Source organism: Leuresthes tenuis, unplaced genomic scaffold (genome assembly GCF_036924035.1).
Source record: "Leuresthes tenuis unplaced genomic scaffold, fLeuTen1.0.hap1 SCAF_14, whole genome shotgun sequence".
NCBI classification, from domain to species: Eukaryota; Metazoa; Chordata; class Actinopteri; order Atheriniformes; family Atherinopsidae; genus Leuresthes; species Leuresthes tenuis.
Genome location: NW_027325368.1, coordinates 16,174,552 through 16,199,502, shown reverse-complemented (window position 1 = coordinate 16,199,502; position 24,951 = coordinate 16,174,552). Strand labels below are relative to the sequence as shown.

Here is a 24,951-nt window from a genome sequence, read left to right as displayed (position 1 = left end):
CAGGTGAGCTTGTGTGTGAAGGTCTGTAAGTTTCACACAAGTTTATCATCAATTCAGCCCGAATGCTGTCCTCTTAAGAGTGCGTGGTTTACTTTATCAAGTCGCTGTAGTTATCAATTCGGTGCACTTATAGTGGCCACATCCCGGCACCTAGCTGAGTGGGGAAGAACCAACTTTGAATAAACTCTTCGTGAAAAGTTTCACGCACAGAAGCTTGTGACATGACAAGTTGACCTCGTGAGGTCAATCCGAACAGAGCGGAGGACCTTTTGTCCAATCACGCAGCTCCTCCTTCCTTCCAATGTCCGGGTGTTTAACCAATCAGCGCGTGCAGCGCGGAGTCAGAGGGGACAGCAACCGTAGATAAAATGTTTGACTTCCATCCATCGTCTCAGAGCATCTTCTAAATCCTCCAGGACTGTCAGAAAGCTGTACGTTGATTTAAACTCACCCCCGCCCCGCTCAGACCGACCACCGGATAGCAGTCAACAACTCCACTCAAGTCGAACTCTCCTGTCGAGGCAACCTGTTACTCGAGGAAAGGGGAGTCTCTGTCACGACTCTTTGAGAAGAGAGGGCGAGCCGAACTAATAAACCAAAGTTATTTTTTTGTGGATTTAAACGCGGAAGCAGAAGCAAAATTCGTTTAAAGCGTTGCCTGACAGAAAGTCAGGAATAATGACAGCGCTCGCAGGAGGTTTGCCGAGAATGATGAGACCAAATCCTCACCAGAACTACCCACGGGGAGGATACTCACTGGAAGGTAAGAGATCACTACCAGCTGCTTCACGCAATCTCTGACAAAAAGACTGACAACTTCAAAATAACTTTTGCAAAGCTAACAATTCTGTAAAGAAAATTTTATTTATTTATTGTGAACCTAATGTTGCGCTAAACTACATTTCAAGTGCAGTTTTGTGAGGATGAAGAGTTCACTCACCGTGTGTTTTTTTTCCTTATTTATTTGAATTGACATAATTTCAACTGTTTAATATTTGAGATAAATTCAGATTTCCGCATGCAGACAGTAGCACAAGTTTTTGACTTCATTGCGACAAATGATCTCAGTGAAAGCTGTAACAGCGGTGCAGTACAATCAAAGATGGTCAAGCTATAACTTACTGCATTAAATGACTTGTCTGCTCATGTTAGAAATCAGATTCTGATCTTAACTGGGTTTTATACAACGACAGGGCACACAGTTTAGTGCAAGTTGTGAGCGGTCCGCTAAGAAACATGCCTTGCTGTCTAGTCTCCACTCCGTTAGGACAGGGTCGGGTCAACCAGCTCGGTGGCGTCTTTATAAACGGCAGACCTCTTCCCAACCATATCCGCCATAAAATCGTGGAGATGGCCCATCACGGAATCCGACCGTGTGTCATCTCTCGCCAGCTGCGAGTGTCCCACGGCTGCGTGTCCAAAATCCTCTGTCGGTACCAGGAGACAGGCTCCATCAGGCCGGGAGCCATCGGAGGCAGCAAGCCAAAGGTGAGACCTACAGTCAAGTTGAAGCGTTTATCGGAGCCGTGTTTTTCTGAGGAGCACCAGCAGCGTAATATGGTTTCAAATGGGTTTCATGATCTGACAGCGAATTCCTTGAGCAGGTTTGGGGTGTTATATGGAATTAGTCAAGCTCAGATATTGTTGAACCACATGGACGATGGAAATTATTGTCTGTAAAATTAAATGAATAAAACAGAAACACTGTGCGGTTTGAACGATTTGAAGTCAGAGTTCTGTGGGATATTTTAAAGGAAATCCTTTGGGGTCGAACTTTACTTTCCTCAAGCCAAGCAACGCTTTCCGATTTTTTTTAAATTGTATTTTTATTTTGCTCCAATTGCTTCTAAACTTTTACATTTTAGCAAATATATCGTCTTTATTTTTTTTTAAGATCGTCTAATGGGATTTGTTTCTTTTTCACACTAAAGCAAAGCGCTTCTCCAGAAGTCGACAAGAAAATCGAAGAGTACAAGAGGGAAAACCCCGGCATGTTCAGCTGGGAGATCAGGGACAAACTACTGAAAGATGGGATCTGCGACAGGAACAACGTCCCCTCAGGTAGGCGAAGACTGGCAAAGTTGCTCTTGCACGAAAAAAATATCTCTATATATTATTATTATTCTAAATCTTACCAAATACCCCAAAAAATAATTTAAAAATCCATTTGATTTCTTCTCTTCTCTTCTCTTATTTTATTTAATTGTTTTCTTAACTTGAGTATTTTTGGACGTCATTGTAACTTATTAAAGCTACCCCCCCCCCCTCCCACACACACACACACTTGTTTTTTTTTTTTGTCTTTTTTTTTTACATTTGATGATATGCATCTACTTTAAGTTTCCTGGAAATTTCATTCTTTCTCAGTGAGCACCATCAGCCGCATTATGCGCTCTAAATTCGGTGGAGTCGCTGAGGATGAGGAGGAAGAGGATGAGGTGGTGAAGAGGGCGATGGAGGAAAACGAACCACGGACAAAACACAGCATCGATGGCATTTTGGGAGACAGATGTAAGTTCCACTTTATTTGGTTTAATTAATTTATTTATTGCACGACGCTGTTCGTCTTTTCGTCTTAAGTTAAGAAGAATGTGGAGCTCTGGTTTTTAATTCCTTGGTTCACGGCAGCATGACTTTAGTTTGATCTGTTGCTCATGAACATTATTTAGTGATATGAGTTCCTATGTTGCTGGCTGTGGGAATTTATTTAAACAAAATAACAATAACAACAATAACAATAAATATAATAATAATAATAATAATAATAATAATAATAATAATAATAATAATAATAATAATAATAATAATAATAATAATAATAATAATAACAATAATAACAATAATAATAATAATAATAATAATAATAATTTAGAAGAACTATGAACATGAATTTGTTTGATAATTGAAATTTTCAGAAGATGATCACAAGCTTCCAGGAAAGTTAATACGCATGCGCTTAGAGAGTCAGCTCTGAGGGTTAACAAACAGGCCCATGGAAAGAGCTTTTTAAAATCAAACATTTGTCTAACTTTCAAGCCTGAGAAACTTTTTTTTTTACACTTAATCGGACACTTTGGGATGAACTTCAGGGGACAAAGCATGGAGAGTCCATTGAGACTCAACACCTCAGTTTGACGAGCACAAAAGCCAAACTCTAGCGAGCGGCTCAGTGGTGTACAAAAAAGATGCCAGAGCTTTTCAAAATAGGGAAAGAAAGGGAGAGAAAAACTGCGTTGACAAAAGACCGGGAGAAGACATTATGAACCCGCAATGAGCGATGAATTATTCAGGGACACCAATGGGCCCATGGCATCTGGTTTATAGATTGCGCAAAGAAATGCCAGTTTTTACTCCTGTCTCACTGTTAACATTTCGTATTTGTGAAAAGCTAAGCTTTTAGACAAACACCTGTTGATTTACGACCTGTTGGTGACTGAAGAGAGTCGCTGCAAAAGGAAAGTTTGAGACATAATGCTGCATGTAGTTAATTATTGATGGCCAGAATCGAAACAGTGTTAGTCTGCGCGTATAAACGCGGGTTATTGTGTGTTTGTTTTAATTCGGTCAAGTCTCTCTGTTATAAGAGATGTAAACTCTATCGATTAAAAACTAAATGAAAGTTAACGCATTTGGCAGCGGGCAAGAGGCTCGCAACTTCAGTCCGAAATGTGTAAGATTTGAGCCAGGCCACTTTCCGTTACTTTCGCACTCGGGGCCTTTTATCAGGGCTTTTTGTCTTTGCGCGGCGAGCATGACGCCTTCAGCCAGTGAGCGCAGGGAAACTCTTCTCCTCACTAGATTAAATCCAAACCTTTTATTTCTCCCCACTTTCATCTCAGTCAAAGTCCGCCCCTTCCCTTTTCGCCTTGGGCGCACACATTTAATGTGGTGTCTGTGCGGGACACTTCCCACTCCCTCTATGCCACGGAGGGTCACATCCACATCAAGCGACGAACTTTGCAAATATGCTTAAGTGCAGAGCAGGTTGTCCTGATTGGGAAAAGAGAGATCAGTCAGGTCTTGGACTTTATCTTTCTTCATTGGTCATCTTTAGATTTTAAGGAATTTGGTTGAAATGAGAAAATGCCTATCAAGAGACAAAAAAGTATCTAATAACTTGAAGCTGATATGTATGTTTTTTTTTTATTTTGAATCTTTTTAAGAAACCAAAATAACATTAGGTCCTATATGCCAACAGCTAAGAGCACTTTCCCCCATTGATACACAAGCCAGCATTATTTCATTCTTGTGACTCTTGGATGTGGAAGTAGTTGTTGTTTTTCCTCTTTTATAGCACTTCATTAGAATGTGAAAAGGGTGGTTTGAGGACTCAGAGAGTGTCTTCTGGCCAAATATTGATTAAGTAGGTGTTTGCAGAGGCTATTGTTGTGGTGGGGAGAGGCCTGTTGCTCTCTGCCCCTTTCTCCTCTACTACTATTGTTGGCTTTTCTTAAGTGCTTAGATCAAAGCTGACTCATTTAGATTTATTTGTCTGGGAAAAAAGAGTACTAAGGTTTTGTGGGATAAAGTATACTGCACAGCAGTTTGTCTGGCATTAGCATGTGCGTGGAACATTATGAGAAGTGGATATTCGACGGCTTGTGTACGATTTGAAGTTGTTTCGATTATCATTAACGGTTGAATTACGGAGGCAGAATCTATTTAATTCTGCAGAGTTTAAGCCTGCGTGGCTTGACAGCAGTTTGAAAAAAAACATTTACAATCAATTGCATTGTTTTTTTTTAATTACGACTACATTCCAATAATTAATGACTTTGGTATATCATTTAAATCAGAACATTTAGGTATCCTGTACTTTCAAGAATAAGTTCTTTCTATTAGAGGGACTGATTTAATTGATAATATCCTCTATTTATTACCACTGGCACTTTAGCCTTTAGCCTCATTTAACTAATTAAAGTAACCAAAGTATTGAAAGAGGGGTAGCCACTCTTGCAGGATCTATTTATGGCAGGGGGTGGGGTGGGGGGGTGAAATGCAGAAAGAAGAAGAAGAAAAAAGAAAGCCCAGAAATACAAACAGTCAAAGGGATAACTTTTCTTTAAAGGGAGTCCTGCGGTGCTTAAATGAATGAGCCCAGTTCTTTCAAATCTGCCATGGTGAACGCAGTCAACATGTAATAATTGGTTTCATTGAGGTGCATTCCAACAATCTGCTGCCATTCTCCTGCCTCTATTGTCCAGAGGCAGGCAAATAGCCAGAGGGACAGGAGGAATCAAGTGCTGACAAAACATGAAAGATTTAGCTGCTTTTGTCAAAGGAGCTGAGTAGGACTTTGTTTGTGTAAATAAACTGGGTTACTGACTCCCTGGGATTTTGGCATGGATTAAGAATTAGGGAAAATTTGGGAGAGGGAGCAGAGCAGAAAAGATCATATTTGAATTTGACGATGTGCCATGTTTTAAAGCAGTCAAATGTATGTGTGTACTCGATATACTCACTTCAAAAGCAGGCAAAGTAGAATTATGACAATAACAAACGTCTACATCCATGCCACCTTAAACCAATCTTCACATTTTATAACGTATACTCTCATGAGACAAGAATATACACATATATATTGCTCTCACAGGCAGGAGGTAAAGACATCTGGGAAGCATGGCAAATAACCCGTAACTGTAAACAGAGAGATACAAGGAGATTTTTTCTTTTCTTTTTTCAAGATTTTGTGACTCGGGCTCTACAGGAGACTGAAGGCCCCATTGCAACCAGAGGAATGTCTGCTATAGCCACATTTTCCTCTGAGGGCTGGATAGTGGTGAAATATATATGAAGGCTTGACTCTGCATTTTCCTGTGTTAGTAGAGCTTATTATGCTCATTTATCCTTCAGGGCTGCAAGAAAAAAGACAAATGTATATAGATGGATAGATAGATTGATTGATAGATAGATAGATAGATAAATAGATAGACATATAGATAGATAGATAGACATATAGATAGATAAATAGAAATATAGACAGATAGATTGAAAGATAGATTATTTACACTCAATACTTTCTCCTGTTATTTCGGTACGATTCTCTGGGCTCTCTCTCGCCAGAAAGAAAGAAAACATCCACACTGGTTGATCTGCAACTGAATGCAGACTCTATGCTTCATTAAAGCTTCTTTCTCTGTTGGCACCCACATTGTGATCCCCCAATATTAATTCAAAGGACAATTAATGAATGCGGGCCAACTTTGAAGTAATAGGCTGGGGTCCTGCCCTGAGCCGGCCCCTCGGTGCTGATGTACTCTCCGCATTCTCCCCACTAACCCCAGAGACACTGTGAAGTGACTGAAAGAGAAGCAATGAGCTATAGAAGGTCAAGGAGAGGAGCCCCGGCAGAAAAAGAGCTCTCTATTTCCTTGGAAGTATTAGCCAAGCAAAACTCTGTGATGGGGAGGATAAAGGAGTGAGAAGAGAAAAGGGTCGGGGGCGAGGGGACTTTGCAAAGAGGAGCACAATGGGATAGTTAATTGAGTAAAGCCAGACAGTGTTGTCAATCACTTAACTTTGTTTAGCCTCAGTTTTTGTGGAGCTGTTTCATCCAGTACATTGCACATTATGGACATGCCAGCACAACTGTTGCCATTTTGATTAATGTCTCTTTTCCTCTTTTAACAAAGCAAAAAAAAAAAATGAACTATGAAATTCTGAGAAATTGCGTTCGTGACTTTTAAATCAGATTGCGTCTCTGAATTTCTCCATTTGCAAAAAATGAAATGGAAAAAGAAAAAGTTTATAAAACAATAAAAAAAAAAAGAAAATGGACCAGTGATCAGTGTTTGCAGGGTCAGAAAAGAAAGCATGGAATCTGATAGTGGTCTCAGTCTGTGCAGTTTTGTTGCGGGGTCCGTGGTGAGGCTGTTTTCACTGCAGTGCTGTGCAGTCGCTGTGAAAAGGTCAGGGGCCAGCCTTGGGTCACTTGACTGTTAAAACTATCAGGCCCCAGGAAAAGGAGGTTACAATAATGTTTGGGAAAAGATGTCAACTGACAATCTAATATCGCGATGTGACACCATGGAGTCAGTGTTGCTCAGATGACCCTCATTTCTCATTTTTTCCCTTTTTCTGAATGAAGTGCTTGTTTGCTTGTCTGTCTGGCCTAAATGAGGTAAGGCTGAAGCAGATCTTTGCTAGTTAGTCTCCGTTTGACTGGAACGTGCGGCAGACTGGCCTGTTGCTGCAGCCCTGCGTGGGTTCTGTGAAGCTGCTTTGTCCCTGCCCCGAGGGTGGAAATGCCACCGTGAAACTGTCACCTAACTGCACCACAGTGGAACTAAATAATAACCACCGCACACTGGGCACATATAATAGCCATGCAGGGCCATTTGTGGCTTCTTGTCATTGCACCGGTGTTAGACAGAGATACATCTTTCAACTTCATATCGCCAGCTATTTCTTTGTCCGTTAAGTGCCAACCTCCTGCGATCATTCACTCCATTTTTTTTTCTGTCCATCACACTATCAACTCCCTCTCTTTTTCTTTCCATCACATCCCCTCCTCCTTTCCCAGGCAGCTGCGGGTTCCTGGGGGCTCTTTAGCAAGTCAAGTGAGCAGCCCACTCACTCCTATTTTTCCCTTAACTGTTAACCCCAGCTGAGTCCATAAGCTGTCAGTTAACCATTCTTTTCCTCCAGTGCATCTGCTCACTCCGGCTCTATGTGGCATGCCTTTATTTTATTCAGTGGCCCACTCGCTCTGTGGCCTGAAAGGACCAGATCTACTTCCTTGGGCAAATAGCTAGTTCATTTGTCTCTTCTGCCCTTTGTTTTGAGTTGGGAACACATGTCACCAGCTCAATTACCTTCACTATTAACAGCCCTTGGAGGACAGGCGAGCCTGCCCCTACCAAGACAAGGCTATAAACTGCTCCATATGCTTCACTTTCTCTTTTCTCTTCATCTCTTTCCCTTCATTTCATTTTGATTCTCTTGCACAGCCTCTGTCACACTTTCCATTTAATCTCCATCTATTTGTCATTTTAAACTGTGTGTGAATTTATATGCACATGTGAGTACGGACATGGTTATGTGTGCCTGTGCATGTCTCTTCATATTAACATCTCCCGAAGGGGTGGGAGCATGGTGACTGCTTGCCAAGACGAGTCTTGGCCGCAGTAGTCATGCAATAAACAAGAGCAGTCTTTATCCTCACAGTTGGAATCCTCTACTGTTTTTTTTGGCCTGTTGGAGGCACTGATGCAGGTGAAGCTAATGGAACTGGACGTTCCCCAGGTTCACATCTGTGACCCTCTGGAGTTTATCTTCCCTGCCTGTCAGTCTCAACTCTTGATCAATAAATGGTTCTGTTTACATTGAGTGATGGGCCTGTAGCACTGATGTTAGAGTGGGTGCATTATGTGACTGCATGCACATCTTTAAATGTACTTGTTTGCTTTTATTGACGGGGAAAGAAACCTGTTGAATTCACTTGTTGATGACTCTAAATTGTGCTAAATATTTTTTTCCCATCTATTTTGTTGTCTCAGCAAGCTCTTTACTAGTTGCCATACATCTTATTTTGTTTTGAAACAACTGTTTCGTGGACAATTCTTCAGCAGGCTCAATTTCCACTTGGGGGATAATAATCTTCCCTTCTATTAAGATTCTTGTCAGAGCCACAACCAAACTGTGAGTGGTGATAGAGTATTTTCAGCTCCCTAGTGCTTTAGCTGCAGCGTAAAATTTGATTTGCGTGTTTAAGTAGGAGGTCGAGGCCTCTCTTTTTGTGCCCAGTATCCTCTTCTGTTATTTGTTGAGGAGAATGTGTGGGAACAAGCCTGCTATTGCATCAGTGTGCCTTAATAATCGTTCTAGGGTACCATAAAAACGGTGTTTAAAAGTGTAAAAACTGTGGATACGGTGATGGGTGAGCTAAAAGAAAGAGACGAGTGAAGTGAATAGATGAGACGTAAGAGACAGGTCCCATTTTTGAAAATGACAAGCGCTCCCATTTGCCTTAGCTTGGCACCCCCCTTCCCCAGCATCTTCTTCAGGTACCTTCAGCTTCCCAAACCCTCTCCATGTCAACTCTTCGACTACCCATCCCCCAGCTTTGTGCCCCTCAGGCCATGGAAGGAGGGAATGAAGGGGTGCTCCCCTGCTGTGCCCCTCCACAGCCCCCAGTGGCCCTTCTCTGGACCCCTTTGTGCCCCACACCCTCCCACTCCTCATTCCCCCACTCAGCCCCTGGCTCTACAGCCCCCATCTTACCCCTTACTACCCCCCCGTCCCTCCCAACTCCCCTGCTGGGCAGGTGACAGGCCCCTGAATGCGGACCCGGGCGTCCCTGATGGCTCTTACAGATGGAGCGTGGTAATCGGTCCAATAGAGCCCTGCCACAGGCTTTTCCCTGCTATGATACAAAGGCTTGGCCACATCACTTCCAAAAAAAAAAAAAGAAAAAAAGAGAGAGGGAGAGGGTGAGAAGAAGACAGAAAAAGGAAGAAGACGAAGAGGGAGCCAGAGGATGACAAAAGCGACATTGTCATTTGTCATTAAGGGATACTCTGTGACGGAGTGGTCTCTCTGTTGTTACTAATAATAAAAACAGGGAGGGAAAAAGAGGGAAAGACAAAAATAAAGGGCCAGAAGAGGAGAAATCCACCCCCAACCCCGTAGTTAACATGAGTTACAGTGCAAAAGGAGAGCTCTCTCCTCTGAGAAGTTTTATGACCTCTCCTTTCCTCCCTTAGGAATCTTTGCTGCCATTCATCCCCCTTTTTCTGTCTTTTTTCTCTTTCTCTATCATTAAAATGCTTATAACATTACATGTTACTTTGCTTGCTGTTTCTTCTAGTCTTACCTCCATGGGTTATTAGTGAAACAATGAAATGAACTCAATAATCCAAACACTGTTGTTGTATTTCATGCTGTGCATGTGGCTCCATGGCTTTTACTTTGCACCTGTTGTCTTAAAGAATTTGCTCCAGTTGGGCTCACATCCTTATGAAAACAAACCACATCCCAAACTCATACTGCACGTTCCAGGAGTATTGAAGTGTCCGGCCAATCCACTGTGAGCCTATATGCCAGCGTGGTGCCCCTGGTTCAAATGTAATAAAGAGCTCTTCCCTGCATCAGAATCTTGTTTTGCCGGCGGTTCTTTGCGCAGCAGCATTCCCAGAGGCCAAATCCGTGTGTAATGCCTGGTCAGACACACACTGGCAACCGGTACAAACATTTCCTGCTTGGCTCCAGAGGCAAGGGGAGATCCCTTTGCCCCCCTCCATGTCTGACTTGGCACTTTTTAATTAAAGCTTTAAATCTGGAGGGCAGAGGGAGAACGAGTGGTCTGGGGTGAACAGAGGAGCTTCAGTCCTCCACTGAAGTCTTTTTTTTTTCCTTTGCCAACACCTGTCTCTCTGCTTTTGAGCCCCTTTTTTCTTCTTAGTCAGTGTTGGTGCTTGCTTCACAGTCTGGCTGTGGAAAAAATGTGCAGTGAACCCTCCTCATGAGGTGTGAGAGGTCTCTTTGGGATGGATTTGGGAGAGGATTCCGACTCTATATTTTGTGTCCATCTGCGTTTGACACATTGTCATCGATTACATTCACCAAGTGAAAGCTCATAGCCCAGACGCAGCAGATGCATGTTTGTGAGTGCGCACATGACTGAGAAAGAGATGGGGGATTGCACACGTAATGGTGGACAATGGAAAGCTGTCACGCTAGTTTGTGGAGCCTAATCATTATTTAATAGATGGGTAACCTCCCCCTGAATGCAGAAATAGTCCTCTGTCTCTAGTTTGGGCCTCCATTGATTCACCTCTTCTGCTGAATTAGATCCCTATAGCTGTCTCCCAGTTACCCAGTCGCTCTCTCCTGCCCTCAACTGAACAAACAGATTAAGAAGCACCTGCAAGGGGCTGCCTTCCCTGCACTATGGGATGCTATCGGCATAGCACACAGCATGGCTAAGACTGAAAGAGACAGAGTGTCCCAGGCTATAGATGCCCCAGAGGGATCTAGTCCTCTTTAATCCATGTTCAAGCAGCCTCTGGCTTTTGATCCCCCCAGGAACCTCTGAGAAGTTTAAGGGAGCAGGAGGACACAATCTAAAGTGGCTCTGCACCATGTGTTGTACTCAGCATAATCTATTGTCTCAGCTCTGGCTATTGTATCCCAGCTTAGCATTCACTGCAAAGTTTCATTATGTGTTTGCCTTATTTTTCCAAATGCTTACGTAACATTGTGTGTTGGTTTTGCAATTTCAGCCAGTCACTCCGACGAAGGCTCTGATGTGGACTCTGAGCCAGGTCTGCCTTTGAAGAGGAAGCAGCGTCGCAGTCGGACGACCTTCACAGCAGAGCAACTCGAGGAGCTGGAGAGGGCCTTTGAACGCACACACTACCCAGACATCTATACGCGAGAGGAGCTGGCTCAGCGGGCCAAACTGACAGAGGCTCGAGTTCAGGTTAGAATACCCGCATATTCTCGTCAGCCTCAAAGTCCTGGAGATTGAATCTTGACAGCACGACAGTGTGTCACTCTGTCATGGACAAGTGTCATGTGGGCGTTAAATTTTCATGGGACGATGCCACACATTCTTTATAGACATTAGACATGTGCTTCCCCCAAACATCCCCATGCCTGCTCCTTTGCTACACATATAGACAAATAATGACTCACTCAGCCACTTTGTATGAAGACAGCTTTCTATTTTTGTCAAAGTTTTGCAAAAAGGGGCTATGAAAAGATCTGAAATAAATACTTGATTTAGATGGCCGCCTGATATGGCTCTAACAGCCATAACAACCCTCTGGTGTTATCTGAACCATGTGACTTGCAGTAGCACACAAAGATGTGGTTTCACTGCACTCTGCAGATGTTATGATCTCTATCAGTTTAGCTCCCTGTAATGGGACAGAGAGGCCTGACACACACACACAAAAATCCACTGACCTGGTACAAAGCACACACAAAAATAAAAAAGAGCATTTAGTAACCTTATGAGTGAAGCTGTGCTATTGCTTTTGCAGATAAATTATACACTTTTAACACTTTGTTTACGGTCTTTTATAAGGTGTGGTTCAGCAACAGAAGAGCTCGGTGGAGGAAGCAAGCAGGAGCCAATCAGCTGATGGCTTTTAACCATCTCATACCCAATGGTTTCCCTCCATCAGCAATGCCAGGCCTGCAGTCTTACCAGCTGTCTGACAGCCCATACCCTCCCACTTCTATAGCTCAAGGTGGGTACAGCAGAACTTATCCAACTGAACAACTACTTCAAAAACGTACATGTTGAAACTGAGCAAGAGTAAATCTCACGGCGAAAAATTGTCTTTGTTTTAATTGAGCAAAATTTGAATTTTAAGTCGAATGTTTTATTCCCATCAGCATCTGAGCAGCCCAGTACGGTCCACCGACCGCAGCCTCTGCCACCCACCTCTGTGCACCAGAGTGGGTTGAGCTCATCAGCAGCGTCCCAGGACGGAAGTTCTGCATACTGCTTGTCCTCTGGACGACACACCTTCTCAGGATACTCGGACAGCTTTGTGGCTCCAACAGGACACACCAACACCGTGAACCCCACCATCAGCAACAGTCTCTCGCCGCAGGTGCATCAAATATTGAGCACACATAAAAACACATATGAACACACACAATTATGTATATGTGTATAAATGCGCTTACACACCGTTCTACATGCGTCATATCAGGAAAGAGAAGGCCATCAGTTTCTGATAGAGTTTGTGAAATGCACCATATGGTTGGATAATGATACAGGCAAACACACACACACACACACTTAACTGTATGACCTAGGAGATGTCATTGTGATGACAATAATGAAATCTTGTTAGGCTAAAGAACTCGGTAGCTTTTCATTTTTGTTTATTGTGATGGATGTTTTGATGAATTTAAAATGTGGCAACCGTCAGTCTTTGGAGAGGTAGAGGACAAGACACAAGGAAGGATGTATGGATGTCAGATGATGACACAAATCAAAACTGAAAAGACAATTATGGTCGATTACACAGTCATCAGTGTCCATCAGTGGCTCCTTACTAGCCCAGAAGATGGACTAACAGGCGTAAAACGAGCTTTTAACCGCCACAAAGGGTGGTCGGCCCTCGTGCAATGCATGCTGGGTAGTAATTCCCATGAGAGAGAATCTCAGACTCCTGTCATGTAGAGATAAAAAACTGCCTCAGGCAGGTTTGTTGCCTTCTAAATGCCCGAGGATGTATATATTGAGAAATAAATAGAGCTTTGTGGTGGCTGCCAGTGTGCACAGTCAAAACAGAAAGTAGTTGGTGGCACCATTGAGGCAAACACTATAATTTACTTCTTTGATGCATGAGTGCTATTATATATTTTTTTCTCCTCAATAATTAGTCACACATGCTGTTAACAGATTACCAGTTTTTTTCTTGACAGAGCAAGAAAACAATGAAATTTACATTTGGCAAACTGTGATTATAATAGTTGTAATCTGACAACTCTGCTTATTTATAGTCTGTGGTTCAGATAATTAGTCTGTTTAAACATCCCTGGACAGCAAACATGCTAGTAGTGGCCTCCTTTAACTGGAGATGGTGTGAGTTTACACACACACACACAGGGTCATCAAAGGACTTAAACTCCAATAAAGAGGCCAAAGGTGGTGTGGCCTCATGGATGGTTTCTACATTAACCTTAGTGGGCAGCTCTGTACAGAATGGACATCTCATCTTGCAGATCAGACGGCGTGCCTTGAATGTTTTCTTAGTCTGGGATTGCAATCACTGAATGTTCCAGTGTCTTAATTGATTGGAATGGAGTAATCTAGCCCCTCCTAACAAAGTGTGTAATTTATGCAAATGAATCACTTTGTTGGCTAATTTGTTTTAATACACATATTCATTGCAGCTGTTTGAATGTATATTGCATTTCAGTTTCCTCTATTTCAAATGATGATAGAATTAATTTGCTGATTTTAACTTAATAAGTAAGAGGAAATGAGAAGTGATTAAATTCTATGACATTGATAGTACACGAGGACCTCTTTACACTTGGAAAACTTAACCACTTTAGTTTTGTCAGATAGCTTGGTTAGTTTTGTACTAAATCCCTTATAGACTAATCCCCCTTTGGTTATCTGAACTCCAAATTTGTCCAAAGAAGCTACTTTACCCTTCCTACTTTTCTGTAATTATCAGAGGATTCCTCTCACTCCAGATATGGTCATATAAGATGAAGATAGATTTTCGATATAGATAGAGTTTACTTTAGATCAGTGATATTCTCGTCTGAGCACTGAGCTCTGCATTGAGAGCAGCAGCCAGGCCAATGGCTTTCCTGGTCTCTGGCGTCTCAGTGCTGATCTGGTGCATACCAAAGGAATCCTTTCTCACCAAGGAAGCAAGTGGTCAGGATTTGCACCCCCCTGAGACATAATCCCCGGAACAACCTCAAAACAGACGCAGCATCGGGAACTGCTGGAGTTTCAGTGGCAGGGGGAAAGTGCATACACACAAACTCAACACAAGCATGCATGTATAAAACAAATGTTAGGACAAGGGCATGCAAACGCAAATGCTTCACGGTGTGTTTCAAATCTTTGTTTATAGTCTCTAGAAAAACTGCTGTTTATCAATAATGACACTGATTAAGTCATTAAATGATTACAGTAACATCCAAATTTTTACAGATTCATTGTGATATGTGCACTTGCATAAATAGGAGTTTTGGATAAATCATAGTAATTTGAAAAAATATCTACATCATGCTAACCACTGTATGCAAGAGCCTTTTATGGTCTACAGTATAAATTCTACAAATCATCACCAGAGGGATATAAAATGGCTTGCCAATTGCAACATTGCTGATTTGGTCAGATGTGAGGCCAAATTGCTAAGAACAGCTCCAAATTACATAAATGAATGACATCTGAGGCTGGCTTCGTATGCGTGAATGTGCGTGCCACCTGGCTGTCAGTTGGGAAAGCCCTTGTTTTTTTTACATCACTTTGTAATGGTTATTCATCAACTTCTCTTCAGTTAGAGGCCTTTTGGTTTTGCTCTCCTCTTTAGCTCAATTTGCTTCTACATGGACTGTAACTCTTGTTCTCCCTTTCACTCCATTTTTTAGACATTTTCACGACTTTGCTTCTCACGCAAACCCTTGTGCAGCTGTTCACTATGTATCACTGATACCCCTGAAGCCCTGACATCAGAACAAAAAATGCTTACTACACGTGGGCGTGCACGCACACACACCTAGTGTTAGAAGCACAGTTCCACACGTAGATGAAGCAGCTCCAACACGCATACTCAAACACACCCTGCTCCTTGTTCCCACGTACCCTTTGCCCTCTGTACCCTAGCTTCACGAGGACGCGGTGATTTTTGAAGCATGACTGAGACAATAAAAGAAAGTGAAACTTATAACTCACTGATGTATTGAAAGGTGCTTTAACATTTCACATTCTTGTGTATTTTCGTTCTCATCATAACACTGATATTTTTGAATCTGTACTGTTGGTAACAAAAAGCTACAAGATCATAACTTTTTATGACAAGCATGCATGGGGGAATGGATATATTTTTTAATATACTTTTGCACATATGACATGCTAACTCCTGCATAAACCACTTGTGGGATGAAAGATGCAACTTTTTAGGCACTGTCGGCTCCTCAGTCAGTCAAGCACAGTAAAGACAACCAGATGTGTGAGGACAATCAGTAATAATATATATCTAAATGTCAACAAGAGAGGTCCTACACTTAAGCCCACCTAAGTAGAGAGGAAAAGATGGCTGACAATTGCAGTATCATATTTACGGAATGAAAATGAAAGTGTCAGTTTGGCTAGTATTTTTTAAAAACTCGTATAATGCATTTTAAATGTCTTGGTGCTATCAAAAGATATTTTCAATTAAATTGTAGTCTATTTTAACCACCCGGTTCTCTTGTGTTTCTTGCATCAGGTGATGGGCCTGTTGAACCCAAGTGGAGTGCCACATCAGTCCCAGAGTGACTTTGCTCTATCCTCACTGACTGGAGGCCTTGAGCCCAATGGAGCCATGGCTGCAAGCTGTCATGGTTCCCAACGCCTGGAGGCTCTTCCAAGCCTGACAAGCATGCCAACCCTGCCTAGCACCCAGTCTTACTGCCCACCTTCCTACACTTCCCCAGCCTATGCTGTAGACCACCACCCTTCCTACCAGTATGGACAGTACAGTCAGAGCAAGGTACATACACTGTATTCTTAAGCGTATGCTTTAAATGTGTTTTCACACAGATTCATACTGACTTCCAAGCTGATTGTTTAAAGGGAGGTTATATCATTCCATGACCCCTGTTCTAGCTGCATGATTTAGTTTAGATTTTCCAACCCACAGCCCATGTTAATTGCACAAACCAATCTGATGAGTGAGCTTCTCAAATCACCCTGTGCTGCGCTAAAATTACATTTGTGTTGGGAGCACTATGGCCAGGTTACCTCAGTTTACATTACCATCATCTGACTGTCCATGTGGCCCGATGCTTATCCCAACCTACACATTTTCATGCACTGTCCTTTCATGACCCTGCATGATGAGCTTGCCCATCAAGTCCACAGTATAGCTCACCTAGCCATGTAATGACCCCTGTGTAACAAGGATAGCCGCCCAAATGAAAGGAGCCACTTCCCAAAGTGTGTTTGACAGGAGGGAAGGGAGTGTGTGGGTTGGAACGGTCTGCTGTTGAGGTCTGATCTGAGGTACACTACCACATGTTGACCGGCCCATCAGTGGCAACATCTTGATGTCATTAATTTAGCCAGACCTGGAAGAGACCCACATATAGCTTTTGGGGGTTTGGTGAAATGTGTATGCGTATACGTATGCATGTGAGCGCAGGTATGTGTGTATAAAAGCAGGGTAAGGGGCTCTTTAACAAGGGGTGATTATGGCCCTTGGCAGGCCAGGATTAGAACCATGTGTCCCACTGGAGGTCAGATTTAGAGTTGTTATTGATCAGTGAAGCAGTGACGGAGATCCAGGCAAAGGCTCATTGTAAGAGTAGTTCTACCAACCACACTTAGATCTGAGAATCTGTGGCAATATTTCCAAATCCTGTTATTTTAAGTGTTTACTCTGGTCTCAACCACTTTTTGCAAACACTTCTCTGACCTCTTCACCTAATACAATTTGATTAGATGACAATTTACTGTCGACAAGTGATTGAAATGCGCAAAAAAAGCTTCAACACTCTTTTTGTCTTCCCCTCTGCTCCTCAGGTGCCTTTCATTATATGAAGCCCTCAACATGGCTTGAATGGCTACTCTGACATTCACCCCTGGAGAGCACCACCACCCACTGCCTCTGCCAACTTCCCTAGCCCTGAGGACAAGGGGGAGGTGAAAGGGTTATGGTTATCTACTTCAGCAAGAAGGGAAACCACTTTTGATAGTGGCGTATTGACGGCAGTGAAGGGGGTTGAGTGGAATGATTAAGGACCAAAGGCGCAGCCTCCTCAGTTACCTGAAACTCACTTTGCTTGTGCATCACGCCATGCTCCAAGGACTGAGCAGAGTTTTTTCTCAGTGCTTCAGGAAAAGCAGGGGGTGGGGGAGCAGGTACAGGCAGTATGTTCAAGACCTTGTATTTGATTTTTAAAATAAGTGGAAGAGACACATGTTGAGGTGGAGCCTATCAGCTTCGGGAGCTTCCAGCTTGATAAGGACGAGGTGCTTTGTTGCGGTTGATGTTTAGAGGGGTTGGTGACGGGACACGTTCATCTGCAACGCTCTAGTGATATTAACTCTGCACTGATGTGACGCATTAAAAGACGTAGACAACAATGTGAATACATCAGGAAAACCAGCAGGAAGGCATGAACTAGCCCGGCATGGCATGAACGGGCAGGTGAAGTCAGTGAATCCGCTGCAACCCAAAGAAAGTGCAATACATTCATACCTCATGTGCTGTAAATGAACACGGATCAAATGTCTCATTATATGCTCAAAAACCTGCCCTCTACTTTAAACATTATTAATTTTGGGTTGTATGCATCGACCAATCAGGGGAAATCATCACACGATGAATAATAGTGAACGTAGTCATGATGTCATTAAGCCAAAAAAAATTCTCTGCAAGTAAATACATGATTCAGTTTGACTGTTAATTTTGCTCTTGTTGTTACTTTGCATGTTAAATTAGTTGTCACCAGGAACTTGCAAGCATTAGTTCCATTTCCTATTTATTTAGTGTTGTTCAAGTGTATTTTCTGTATGTCTTGTATAAGCTCTCCTCTGTGCTCAAGTAAGTCTTACACAATGTTCAATATTCACGTTTCATCTTTTGTATAATTATCCATTTACAATGGTGTGAAATGATTTTGTTGTAAGTTTTGTGTATAATATAGCACTATTACTATTTATAATAAACTATGGGAAAAAGCAGAAAAATGCGATTTTGACTTGGTGTCATTTGTGGGATACAATAAAAACCTACATGTCACATATTACGTAAATTTAATTTGTTCAGGTTTATTTCAGCCCCTTTTACACATGCTTTTCTGTTCGGTGGACAGTAATTCAGGCTTTGAATAAAAACAACCTTGCTTGCAAGAATTTACCCATAGAAGGGAATCATCCCAAACCTTTTCTGCATTGTTGTACAATTTCTGTCTTCATCAATGTTTGGTGCTTTGAGCGATTGCATCGTAAATTCAGCATTTTATCTGGTGCTGGAAATGCACCTTTTGAGAAACACGTAGATATAAAAAAATCTTCTATAATACCTTTGGTGAAGGGGAACACTATGTTTAGAAGACAATTTTAAGTGTTATTTGAAAATCTAAATGTCCAAGACTGTCATATTTTTTTATATGAGTGAAATTACACGAATAATTCAGTATTCTGAAAAAGTATTATGAGATGTGGAGTTTCAGGAAATAATTGATCAGATGATTAATGATGTGAATTTAGTGTTTTTGTGTTTTGAAACAGCTCCCGACATGCCTCTTAGCATGAATCAACAAGTGTGTGTTTGTAAGTGTACAGGGTATTGAGTTCTGATGTGAGCACATGCTCCATGTGTGTAACGATACATGTTCACAGTGATTTGTATTTCTTCTAAACTTTTCCCGGGATTAGTGTTTTCCTAAATAAATATGAATGAAATTTTTACAATAGAAATGTGAATTTTTCAAACTCGGAACCAGAATGTTTCCACATCAGTGGCACTCGTACAGACCGCGAATTCCAGTTTCACTCGTGCCTTCGTGAATAAACTGTGGCTATATCAGTCTGCGAGTGATATCAACACACCACTCACAGACCACTCACATTGCAAAATGGATCTCTTTTTCGGAGATCCAAAATCCAAAAACAAAAACAAAAGTATTGATTACAAAATAATGCGCACACACAAAAACGCTAATATGTCAGCAAAATTTAAAAATAATTTTGAACCTAGCTTTATGCACTGTTCAGAATTCTGCCCTGAAAATGCACATTTTGATAGATATGACCATATTTTTCTATTAAGATTTAACAGTTCTAAAAAAAAAAGAAGCTGTCCTAATATAAGGAATCAAGTGGGTAACTTTCGTGGAATTATTCATCGGTGAAATTTTCTTTCCTTCCTTTTTCCATAATGCCTCACCTTAAGAGTACAATTTAAACCTTGGATGGGTAATAATACCTTAATACCTTCCAATAATATCCAATAATACCTTCAAACACAAGTAATAGATATTTTTAGAAAAAGTAAAGTGAAAAAATTTAAGAAAATGCTATCATGTCTGTTATATATTATCATACTAAACACGACCTATTTTGTTGAGGCCAACACAGTAAACATACATAACAGCTATGAAGGGAATTCAAAGTGGATAACACAATCTATTTTTTTTTTTGGATCTCTGATCAAATTTTCTGAGAGCGGTGCAGGATGTCTGGGATGAACTTGTGGCTGAAGTACTGTGGCTTTCTTGCCATGTACCTCACACACACTCCTGGGGTACTAAATCATAAATATATCCTCTTTCATAAACACTCCTTTCGGACAAATTCCTTCTCCCTGGTGGCTCCTTCACACCCCTTAATGACTAAAGCAGAGCTGCCGTAAATTATATAAGCACAGCAGCCCTCAGACACACCAGGACATCAGTCACTGACATGGCTACGCAGAGCTCAGGCGGCTTTTGGCTCTCACTACCAAACGGAGAGAAAAACACTGTTCACCCAGTGGGTAGAGTCCTCTGAAGGTTACACATATCACCGGTGCATTTTTATCATCCTATACGCTTGCTTTTTTTCCTTTTCCTCTCTTTTGGAGGTGTGCAGCTGTCAGTGTCATTCACAGTATAGAGCTTATATGAGGATGTATGTGTGTTTCTCTGTTATCATGCTTTTTTAATATCCCCTTTTGTGTTTCAGCTTGTTTGTTTGCATTTGTTTATGACCAGTTTACGTACAATCTGATCAGTAAGGTAGGGCAACACTGCATTTCACTACTTTCTTTACTCCCCCACAAACATTTGTCTATTTATTTTATCTTTTTTTTTTTACAAGTGCTCAACATGTACGACACAGCGAGTGAAAAAGGCAAACGGGTTGCTTTGGAACAAAGTGTCAGTCAAGCAGCAACACACTGGAGACAACTTAACCTCTGACCCCAACACTCTTTGAAATGAGTAGACTACTTGGCTGGAGCTGACAACAATCCAAGTGTCTCTGCAGCTTCCAACCCCCAAATTGAAAGTGAAGGGAGGAGTACAAAGGATGGGCTGGAAAAAAAAAAAAGGTTTCAGATAGGAAAGTGTTAAAAAGAAAAGCACTCGGGGTCAAAATATCCTGGGAGAATTAACTGGTTTGTATTGTTTTCTGATCGAAATGACAACCGGTTCTGTAAAAATGCTCAAAAGGAGGTCATGTCTGTGCTTTTATGATATTTTGCCAACAGCAGAACAGGAGAGAGGTGGGCTTTATCTGTGAAATACCACCTTATCAAGTCTCTTGAAGAGTGAGTGGGTGGCTCACAGCATGCCTTTCCTAAAGCAGTGAGTGCCTGCCTCTCATGCACACTTAGAATTTGTGGTCCTTTTTTCTGTTGACTCTGTCTCTTTTTTTTTTCACATTTTGCTGCTTGATTATTGATTCTGCCAAGATGGCCGCTGATTTAGACATGAAGAGCACAAACTGGACCTTCCTGCTTTCTTTTCTTGAGGACACAAATATCACCATCAGTGAACAGCAGATGAACAGGACTATTTCCAACGCCACAGTAAGTCCTCTGTCCAACACAAATCCAGCGTTCACCACCTCCACCTCCAGGGAGACTTATGACAATGCTTACTTCTATATTCTATTTGTAATGGTCTTCTACTCCTTCCTCGCCATGACGCTGTTTAAGTGCTTTACAGCCAGTGATGAAGAGAAAAATGATCCGTATGAGGAGTTCATAAGCACTGGGCAGCCATCAACACAAACATTCAACACAGGCCACATGGCAGAGAAGTTTTACTTTGAAGAGGAAAGCAGCCTGTGAGCCACAGGCTTTCTAAGCAGAAAGGGGAGGAGGGGTATGGATGCATATGGGGGATGTTTTGACAGTCACCAAGCCAGAAAAACGTCAGTGCAGGCTACTCAGGCAGGACCTGCTAGTGATTTTGCAAAACCTGCAGTAACCCCTCCCGCTCCGCCTTCAACTGACAGTCAGAAATCTCACGCAAGCCGGCCGGTTGGAAGGCAGAAAGAGACGGTTGCCTCTGATGATCTAAGACAAGGGTGGAAACATGGAGAAGTGTGGGTCAGTGGCAGGCCGGAATCCCCTCCTGTGAGGCCCAATCAAGATCAATAACACCGGGGCCCTCAACATGCACACACCACAGGGAACCAGGGATACTTCAGCAGTGTGCTGGTGTGGACAATACGGACACTGTGTGTGTATGTTTTCTAGAAAATGAAAGGAGACTAAGAGTGTGTATTAATCGGCCATCCAATTTCACGTTATACATTATTTCACTGCATTATGGAAAAACGTAATGAAGCAAAATACAAGGTTTTATTACACTACATTACATGTTTGGCGAGAATAATAAAAAATAAAAAATGTGATGGCATAGACAATGTATCTGATTAAAATAAAATGGCATCCCAGCCCCAAATTGGTTCTAATTAGAGTCAAAGCTCCAGACAATACTGAGGAGTGAGCAACATTCCTTTGCCATTACATTGTAACTGATCTTCAGTGAGCCGATGCGCAGCTACAGCTCAACCTCTCTCTGACCCCATATGATCTAAGTTTACAAAGCTATGGGGAAATGTGAACCCAAGACTCCCTCGGCAGAATGCAGTTCAATTGTGCAGCAGGTTATGACAACAGGCGCTTCTTATTTTGCGCCACACGTCGCAAACCTTACCTTGGAGGAGAGAGGGAGCACGCTTCATGTTATCAGTTTGGCAGGTAAAGATCCTACCCGTGATTCACAGATTTACAGCCTGACAGTGCATCAAAAAAGAAAAAGAAAAAAGTAGTATGGGTCTTTTTCGCTGTTAATTCTCCGGGTCAGAGGTGGCTCTGAACTGTCAATGCAGGTCTAATTTGAACTATCCGCTCCAGCCGGTCCCCGAGGCCGCGTGGGCCTGTTTCCTTTTCGTCTCTCTTAATTAAATTTTTGCCTCATCCTCCTCCTATTAGGCGCTGGGGTCACCACGTGTACCCCATACCTAGCCAAACAGCTCTCCCTTTGTGTTTTGAGAAATAATTTCCTAATATTTCACACAGTCACATTTATAATTTAAACTTCATCTGTAGCCAAATTGTAATAAGTCTATTTTATTCCATAATTTATTCATTTTTGTCTCAGATGGGCTTCATACACATGTTTTTCATGATGCTGCGCCTTCACAGCTGTACTAGAAAATGATTTTTTTGCCAGCAATACATGCAATAAAATGCGTGAAAGGAAGCATTTTGCTTTGATTCGTTTATTGTCGACTCGCATACTAGAATGTTTTAATGCCTCTTAGATTAAATTCAGCATCAATCATCATAGCTTTATTCATCTCCTTATAAGTAAAAACAGGCTGTAAGTTGGGAAAGAAACAAGTCAATAAAATGTCCTGCACAGGCTGTGAGCTCCATCACACATCGCCGTAATCTAAACGTAGGAAACAGGGAAGTTGCTGCCATCTGCTGGTAAAAGTGCAACGCAACTAAAGTTGCGCTTGTTGCTGCTACAGGAGCAAACTGAGGTCTAACTCAATATGCAGAGATGCTGCCTTAATTTGAAGCTTTTTCTTGTTAACAATTATGTTGTTAATGCAGTTTGATCATTGTGTCAATTGAATGATCCCAAAATTAGCTAAAAAAAACCAAACACATTCCCAACTATATATATATATATATATATATATATATATATGTATATACATGGCTCTCCGACCATGACAAACACAGTCATCTAACTGATGACACTAAAATTTTACTCTTTGGCCACAGTTTTCCTCACTGTGTGTTGAAACCAAGCATTAAGCATGAGTGAAGCATTAAGAAACACCCCCAGAAACAACTATCGTTCCTCCCAGAACAGCACAGTGCTATTGGATCTGAACAACCTTTTGCACATATAGCACACCCACAAGTGTTGGAACAACAGTACTTTGTAGTGTTTTATTTTCTTATTGTGTGACCATAGTAGCAATACGTCTAAATTTGTTTCAGTGTGCCAGGTTCCCATTTACAAACAACTATGTTTTTACACCTATAGGGATGAAGTGTGTCTGCAAAGAGACAGAAGATTCAGTTAAATGATTCCAGATGCAACATTTCCATGAGAGCTAGTGAACATTGTATTGTTTGGAAAGTATCAATTCTTCTTTTCTTTTTTCATTCATTCTATGAACCACATAGATGCACATGCATGGTGGTTATTCTTGCATTCTTCCAAAACCATTCTTACATGTAACAGACATCCATTGCTTCTGCCAAGCATCAAACATGGAATTTTAGATAGAAACTGGATTTTCCTGAAACAGACAACAGCAATGATTCCTGAAACCACCGAGATTTTTCGTTGAGATGGCTGTGTGACCAAACTGAGAAACTGTACAAATAAACCATTGGTCCAAAGCTAACCGGGGACCCAGTGGTGTGCAAAGTTGGGAGAGTTACAGGTGACAAGTGGTTGCAACATTTACAGTTTACCTGTGTTTCTACCTGGCAGATGATCCATCAACTAACCATTTTGAAAAATGATAGAAAATCACAATAACTATCCTGTGGTGACTGTGGATGCTTAAAATGCGTTGGTAATTGTGGGTATAGATGCAGCATTGCTGTTTTCAGTCCTGGCTTGTGCGGAAGCTATGTCTCCAGGTGGTAAACGGGTTGGGACGTTTTCTGGTGTAGGCACTGCGGTGTCAGAAACTGTGGATGTTGAGATTGAGCTGCCACCGGGTGTTCTGCCTACAGAGTCCGTGGCTGATAGAACAAGGCTAGCATAAACTAGTGTGGACGTAGTAATTGTGCTTGTAATGCTAAGCGGTGTAGTTGTAGAGAGTGGGGTTGCAGAAACAGTGTCCATATCCCATAGTGGAGATGATGCATTGCTGTTTGAATTGGGTGAAGTACTAGCAGAGACTGCAGATGCTGAAATTGTGCTGACGTCTGCTGCAGGAAGGAATTATGTTTCAAAATGAGAACACACTAAAAAGAGAGTTTATGTATCTTTACAAGTGAAAGTGCTATTTTTTTCTTTGTCAAAGAGTATGACACGAAAAACTGTGATTGCAGTTGTTCTTTACAGTTTTATTAGTCTAGCACTTAAGAAACCGTCTCTATACCCATCAAACAGTGTCAGTGGAAATTTTGACAAACCCTTTAGTCTTTAAAATAGATTAAGAGCAAGAATGTCTGTTTTTTATTATGACATAAGACATGGTCATACCCTGGGCATACTGAGTTAAGTCAAAGACACAGAACGTCACAACATATTATTGTAGAGTGGCTTGCTTTCAGAGCA

The 24,951-nt window shown here is 41.7% G+C and overlaps 1 protein-coding gene and 1 long non-coding RNA gene across 2 annotated transcripts; both read left to right on the top strand.

Annotated features, from left to right (window-relative positions):
• The first annotated feature begins 428 nt into the window (after positions 1 to 428).
• Positions 429 to 18,511, top strand: pax3a (paired box 3a). Its single transcript, XM_072364337.1, has 9 exons — positions 429 to 763; positions 1,253 to 1,488; positions 1,932 to 2,061; positions 2,368 to 2,511; positions 11,223 to 11,422; positions 12,032 to 12,197; positions 12,346 to 12,566; positions 15,921 to 16,184; positions 17,216 to 18,511. Exons 1-9 carry the CDS (start codon positions 679 to 681, stop codon positions 17,231 to 17,233), a joined length of 1,464 nt encoding a protein of 487 aa, XP_072220438.1. The 5' UTR covers positions 429 to 678; the 3' UTR covers positions 17,234 to 18,511.
• A 5,702-nt stretch (positions 18,512 to 24,213) lies between these two features.
• LOC140268862 (uncharacterized) lies at positions 24,214 to 24,617 on the top strand. The gene is made up of 2 exons (XR_011907566.1): positions 24,214 to 24,406; positions 24,490 to 24,617. It is a non-coding gene; the product is annotated as an uncharacterized lncRNA (long non-coding RNA).
• Positions 24,618 to 24,951: the final 334 nt, after the last annotated feature.